We start from the raw sequence: 7,514 nt of genomic DNA, 5'->3' as shown, positions 1-7,514 counted from the left end.
AAGAAGAAAGAAAGAAAGCCCAGAAAGAGTTTTAATAAAACACAAAAAGAACAAAAGATCTAGATGAAAAGAAAGATGAAGTTGCAAAAGAAAATTTGGTGCCACCTGTACCTTCAAAGTAGGTTTGTTATATTGTGTTAGTATCTTTGTAAAGAAGCTAGAATGATTTTTTTGTATGGAGATGTGAAGAAAGAAAATTCAGGTTTGGTGAGATAGAAAGAAAAAGAGGGAATATTATCATGGGGAGTGGGTTGGAGTAGTTAGTTGGTTTAACAGTGCAACTCAACCTACTGTTTACGCTGATTGCACTTTTATTAAGTAGATTTGAGTTGAGATTTAAGGTTTGAGCCCACAAAGGGTGGCTTCTATTTCTGGCTAAATCTCTGCTTAATTACGTTAGTTCTATGCACTGGGGTCCAAGTTACTATTTGGCTCCCTTGTTTATTAAGTCACACCACTTTTAAAGGATGCAGATAGGAAGTTTAATCTGTCTGTACTGCTGCTCGTGTACATACATGTTCATTAGCCATCTCTTTCACGGATTTTCTGATGATCCAAGTGCACTGGTGAATGCACTTAATTTATTTCTGATTTAGCATTTAAATGCGTGCAATCAAATTTATTAATCTCCGCATTTAAACACTTTTTCGATGTAATTTCACGATTTTTAAAATTTTAAATACGAAGTACTTCTTAATGAATGTCTGTCGTACACTTTTACCTATGACACTCGTTATATAAACCGATTTTGTATTAATTAGCAAGGTTTGTTGCATTAGGTCATGTCATTGGAAGAGTAGTTATATGGCAAGCATTTTTGTCCAAGGTCACAAGCACATTTCGCTTTCCTAAAAATGGATAATGCTATTGAAATTCCGGCCATGAGTAAGGGATATCTGTGTTAGTGAAAATCATCGTCATCTCTTTAAACATCTTTAGCAGGCTGTTGTAATTAGGGATTTTATTCTTATTTACCTCTAATCTCCCTTGATATCAAGAAAAGACTATAACAGAAAAATCTACAAATTCTTTAGTGAAAAATGTGTTTAAAAGAGGAAAAAGGAAACTTGTTCTTGATATACATGAAAATTTTCCTACAAAAGGTCAAGATAACATTTGACTTCTTTTGTCAGTTAACTTGTTTTAGAAATCAAATACGGACAATATAGGATATTCGTCAGACTTTTGGTTCTTACAACGGCAACCGTTACCAATACGTACTTTTTGGGGGAGGTTAGTGTAATTATTCAGATCTCAAGAGAGGTGGCAGCAGCTATTATTAGCCTATTAGAAATTAACCACAGGGATATTTCTGAAATTATCCCTATAAATATCCGTATGATGGATTTTTCCACCTTTTCAAGTTACTAGTTAGTAGCTACTAATCCCTTTTTAGGTAAGCAAGTGCCTTTCGATTCAGCTTGCTTTAAGAGAAGGAATTGAAATGACATGTGAAACCCACGTGGCGCCAGAATGTAATATGATTGATATCGCCTTAACTCATTTGGTAGATGGATTCTTGGTTTAAAGTCCATGCAGTTCAATATAAAAACAGTGAAATAGAGACAACTTGATATATATATATATATATATGCATAGGGAAAAGAGGCAAAATTTGACAGTATCTAAAGAGTCGGGAAAAGACCGATCTAGAGTTACCTTGTCCAATGCATCTATACAAGAATTTCCTTCATGTCGAAAATGACTTAACCAACATTCTCAATTTCGCTTCATTAGTTATTTAGTTCTCCAATAATAATCCAATTTAGGTTATGTGATCAAATGGTGCCCCTTAAAAGAGGCAAATGCCGAGTTTCGAACCCAACTCCAGCATTCCAAGATCCCAAGCAATTTGGGGACTAACAAAGCCCATAATTCAGCAATTAGGCTGGTGGCAGAACCTATATTCACGGCAAAATGAAAAACCCAATGTCCATTCTCATTTTGGACCAAGCCACCTCTACCAGCTAGTCATGGATTTGCCAGTGATGAAGCATCCAAATTCAATTTAACCCAGCTTCTCCATGGGAAATTTCATTGGAAAACGACCTCTTTCTGGACGATGGGATTGACTTTAGCACAGCTCTTCTGTATCTCAATAACCTAATTTGACTAACATGGCAATATAATTGCATGGGGATTGGGGGCAGCTGGTTTGGTGCTGTTGGTGCATTTGTTGTATTTTTTATATGATATGGTGTATATTTACAGAAGCAATTGTATACATGCATTAACTTAGTGCGCACGAACGAAATTTATCATCATGTAAAAAGTGTAGGAACTGCACCAACAGCGATTAATGCCAGCAATATCTGTCCCAAACCTGTGGCTTGGGGCTATTTCCATAATTTTTTCAAGACCACATCTGATAAATATCCGCACAAAAGTGAGATTCCAGTCATTATGGTTATCCATTCCAAAGCATGCTGGCAGTGCCTCAGTTTGATAAGTTTAGCCCAAATCTACTACCAAAAAAGGACAATCCTGAATGACTTGCACAGTTGTGTTTGTGGAACCAATGCGTGAGGGGCAAACTTGACACGGAAGCGTAATTAAGATACAGATACTTGGTCACCTTAATTAAACCTTGAGGAGGGCATTTGAGAAATGTTGAATAAATCAACCAATACAAAGTAAGAATGTCATAAATATGTCAAAGATATAATAATAAGCTATTAAGACTAGGGCTATTTATAGGCTCTAAGCTAGTAAAAATGTACAAGGAACATTCATGTTGTCGTTGATAAACACAGTAAAGAAGCTAGCACTAGGAGCAACCGTATATTATATATGGAAGCGGAGAAATTATAGGGTGTTCCAATATAAAGCTTTTGATGCTGAAACTATTGTACGTAGAGTGCTAAAGGCGGTTCGCTGCTATGTGGTAGAACGGAGGAATGTATCGAGTACAAGAAACAACTGGTTACTTTGCCGTAGTTGGAATTTTCTCCAAGACATTTTCCTTAAATGTTGATAGCATAACTATAGTTTAGTTGATTGTAGCAGCACTACTGTATAGCTTAATTGGTTGTAGCAGTACTTTTGTGTGGCAAATTCTTCTGCTCTTGTGTATATTTATGTTCTATTCAACAAAATCCCTTTTTACGTAAAAAAAAAATGTATAAGGAACATGAAACATTAAAATAAGAAAACTAATTAACGAACATGAAACTACTAAAAACATTTAAATAGAAAGCAAACAAAAAAAAAAGACAAAACTGCTGAAATCTCACAACTATCTGATGTAGATCCGGCTTGGAGAGCCATGGATCTGGCGCTTGATCAATTGAAATCTTCCCCCACAGCTCTTTTCTTCGATCTTTCTTTAATGACATGATACATCTAAGTAAATAAACGTACTGAATAAAACTATGACGAAGACCTAAATTAGAAATCCTATGATGATTTATTGGGTATCTTTATTGAGATGGCAATGGGGTTTTCAACTCGGAGTTTTTCGTTCCACATCAGACTCCTCCACTTCAAAAAATGCTTGTCTTCTAGCTTCATGAAAAATCTTGATGCAGGAACAGCACATGAATATCACCACGATCCTTTCACGAATTTGGTAAACCCCAAACTTGCAATCTCGTGCCTGTCACAAACATAAGACACCATATAAAAATTCACCTCTAATTCTTGGGGTCTCAATAACAATTCAATCTTTTCTCATTATCTTCTGCTTCAATCTATAGTATTCGAGTTAGACAAAAGCCTAACTGAACACCATTCTTTGATCTATATAAGATAGTATTTTTTTTTTTACTAACATTATTTTTTAGTAGCAAAGAATAGACTACAAGTATCCGACCAAAGGATATAGATTTAGAAAGACGAGTACAGAGAACCTCAAAAAGATATTGCTTTAAGCTCTATTTATAGGTAGATTTTTATAGGAATCACAAATAGGTAAGTAAGAATAATCGTTAGACAATTTCAATTACAAAATATAATGGTTTAGATTAATTTTATAATTGTCAAATTACCATTAATATGGCCCTTATAGCCGTTACAAAAATGCTCCATTTATGCATAGAACTTGTGACCGAAATATCAGTAAATAATTATGAAAAATTTGTATTTTTTATCATTAAAACACCCCAACAATTTCTACATCCCGAAACCCGAATCCTTTAACTTCTTTGGACTTGCAAACCATGTCCTAGACTCCTAGGCCACATTATGAACTTTTCTTTAAAAAAATCTTCAGTGTCTCCCCTTTTTTTTTTTTTTTTGTCTTGACGAGGGAGGTATCGGACCATCGAGGGTAACCTCTGAACAACCCAACGTAATCCCCTACCGGTCCGAGGGATGAAGGCCCCCAATTCCTCATCACCGAAAGCACCCGTAAACCATGAACGCGCAAGTCGAACTTCTTGCGAGAAGCTCGCCACGACAGGCTCTGTAAGGATAGGATTAACGCATGCACCACAAACGACACTGTCCGCCCAATGAAGGGCCCTCAGTGTCTCCCCAAAGGATTCTTTTTTTTGTGGGGTCATATATCTCAATGCCCTTTAAACACCAATGGGGATCTATTTGTTGACTGCTTGGTGTAGAAGGGAATCGAAGAGGATACAAGTCAAAGTCGGTGATGGTTGTGATGCCTTTGATCTGCTATGACACGACCCCTTAGGATTACGAAATCTAGCCAGAACTTAAGAATTATTATATCATCAAAAAGGAAAAAAGGAAAAAAAAAACTATGAATCTTTGATTTATTGAACTAGAAGTTTTTAACTTTTGAATAACAGTTTGCTTTAGTCGTTTAAATTTCTAAATGTGGCTACTTAGTTCTTCAGATATCAAATTGGATTTTGATGGGCAAGTAGTCATGGTCTCTAGTCCTCAATCCTATTTCTTTTCTTGGGTTGAACTGTGTATGTGATTAAATTTGTTTACTATGCTTTCCTTTTTTTTCGAATTTTTCTTCTTTACTATGATTATTTTTCCAAACAACCAGAAAAATTTCCATCAGAATATAAACACTAGTAGAGAAAATCTAGTTTGATACACTCATGTTTAGACAAAAAAAAACTTAACTTGTGTCCTTGAGGCACAAAATAAGCACACAAACTATAAGGTGTATTTCAGTAAAAAGTTCAAACATTATTATCCACCTCTTGCTTAAATTTTTGCCTACAAAATTTAAACTTGTACAAACAACTAAAACACTAGATTCATTGATCTTATCATGTACCTTTAAGGGTATAGAATAGAAGAACCCAATTATGAATACGAATTTAAGTGATGCAACAATATATCATTATGATATGAAAAAGATGTTTCCAAAAGTTTCAAGTGAGATTTTAAGTCTTATAAGGAGGAATGGAGAAAGGAAAGGATTTGAGAATTCATCAAGAGAAATTTGTATCAGCTACTTAATATTGTTACAGATTAAATTAGATCTTGGGGGTATTTATGATTTTATTTCAGAATCATGTTTTAAGACAATTTTATGTTTTGAAACTCTATGAACAAAGAAAAGCCTAAATCTTTTTAGAGCGAATTGCGCGAAATGTCACTAAACTATTTCAAAGTGCTGGTTCTGGTCATTAAACTTTTTTATTAGCGCGAAATGTCACTGAACTAGTAAATGTATACCGTTTTGGTCACTCCGTGTATTTGTGCCGTTAGGAGAGACGGAAATCAACTTTTTGAGGGGCAATTTCGTCTACACAATAGTTAAAAAATTTATGAGAAAAAGGCTTTGAATGATTTGAGATCGAAGCTGGAAGAAACCATTTTGGGGAACAAGCTCTATAAGAAAGAAGTGGCTAAAGAGGCTCCAAAGGAGTCACCAGAAAAGGAAGGTGAAATGAAGAATACAAGAAGTAGATGGCCTTTATGTTTTCTGCACAGCGTTCCAATGCCTCAAGTTTTGGTGCATAGGCAGTAGCAGACAAATCCTAGACCATGAGTCGTCTTGCTTTATGTGAAAATTGCCCCTTCAAATCTCTATTCAGTTTCTCAGCCAGATAGCATAGGCAATAACCATGATAGCAGGCTTCACCAAATATATCGCGTAATGACTCTCTTATTCCTTTCTGGGAATCAGCAATAAATGTGATTTGCCTGGATGTTGAGACAGCAGACTTGAGTTCTGACAGAAACCAATGCCAATTTTCGTCAGTCTCTTCATCAACAACAGCAAAGGCTACTAGAAAGACACTATTATTCTCATCTGCAAATGTTGCAGCCAACAATGTGCCTTGATACTTTGAGTACAGAAGAGTGCTGTCAAGAAAAATAAGAGGCCGACAACCTTGCTGAAAACCAGATATTGATGCATGAAACGAGACAAAGAGCTTGTGGAAGCTGGAGTCCTCCTTTGTCGCGAATGTAGCAATACTACCTGGATTTGTTTCCATTATCTTTTGACAGAGGAAGGGTAGTTGGCAGTAGGCCTCTTTATAAGATCCCTGAAGCTGCTCACGGGCAATCTCCTTGGCACGCCATGCCTGCAAATCTAAATTGTGGCCGAGAGCGCATGGTTTCAGGATTAAGTATCAGCCACGAGGGCAATTGAATCAGGACAAGCCCTTGGGTAAATTTCGTGACACGTGGACGGTCCAAAGCTGAGAGTATACACTTGGATTCCGATAATCCAAAGCTGAGAGTATACGTGGATGAAACTTCTCTGAGACGGGAGATTTTCTCATTGCCTAATCTTTGAAATCTTGAGGAAAAAAACCAATTCTTGAACCCTCATTCTTCAAAATCAGTAAGATGTTTGCACCAGCTTCCTTGAAGAGAGACCTTGCACCCTCATTCTTCAAGATCTGAGCAAATGCATCTAGGGAGCTTTTGTACTTCCGCATAGAAGCAGATTCCAAAGTTAAACTTCAAACCCACCATGTTAAACCCTTAAATAAGAAAAAGGGTTTTCTTCTTTTCTGCATAATGGGATAAAAATTATTTCCCAAGAAGCAATTAGGTTGAATAAGTTCTGGTGTATGACAAAAGGGAAAATAAAGACAAGAGGAAGGCAATCCCCTTCCGAAACGTTAAAAAGGGGAAAAAAATGAAAAGGCATCAAGAGTATCTAAAATCTAAAAGAAGCCAGTCCCCACATCCTAGATCCCAATTTCCAATTTTTACCGTTTGGAGCTGGTGCTCTGTGGTTTTGTTACAAATGGTGAAAGAATACAGAAATCAAGACTGGGTAGTGGGTAACTAAAAGAGGCAGAGAGTCAGAGATCAATTTCCAATTGAAAAATAGTGCCTGCATTTTTTGGTTGAAGTTTGATGGTGCCGCCATTCAGATCAGCCATCTCCTTTATGTCTTTGCCGGATACAGAACCATTGATTATGTAAAAGCTTCAAGGAAAAGGCTGTGCAGACAAATTTGCCCCTCAAAAAGTTGATTTCCGTCTCTCCTAACGGCACAAATACACGGAGTGACCAAAACGGTATAGATTTACTAGTTCAGTGACATTTCGCGCTAATAAAAAAGTTTAGTGACCAAAACCGGCACTTTGAAATAGTTTAGTGACATTTCGCGCAATTCGCTC

At 36.5% G+C, this 7,514-nt stretch overlaps 1 protein-coding gene across 1 annotated transcript; it reads right to left on the bottom strand.

The window, feature by feature from the left end:
- Positions 1-5,909: 5,909 nt before the first annotated feature.
- On the bottom strand, positions 5,910-6,821 carry LOC113766245. Its single transcript, XM_027310456.1, has 2 exons — positions 6,695-6,821; positions 5,910-6,469 (listed from the first exon to the last, which is right to left on the bottom strand). The coding sequence occupies exons 1-2, from the start codon at positions 6,819-6,821 to the stop codon at positions 5,910-5,912; spliced, it is 687 nt and encodes a 228-aa protein (XP_027166257.1).
- Between the last annotated feature and the right edge of the window lie 693 nt (positions 6,822-7,514).

The sequence above is a fragment of the Coffea eugenioides genome, chromosome 3 (genome assembly GCF_003713205.1).
Source record: "Coffea eugenioides isolate CCC68of chromosome 3, Ceug_1.0, whole genome shotgun sequence".
Classification (NCBI taxonomy): Eukaryota; Viridiplantae; Streptophyta; class Magnoliopsida; order Gentianales; family Rubiaceae; genus Coffea; species Coffea eugenioides.
This window is presented reverse-complemented; position numbering and strand designations above follow the sequence as displayed.

Coding starts and splice junctions, on each gene's coding strand:
- LOC113766245 (XM_027310456.1), bottom strand. CDS start 6,821: ATGCGGAAGTACAAAAGCTCCCTAGATGCATTTGCTCAGATCTTGAAG. Junction 6,470..6,694: donor GAATGAGGGTTCAAGAATTG/GTTTTTTTCCTC, acceptor GCCACAATTTAG/ATTTGCAGGCATGGCGTGCC.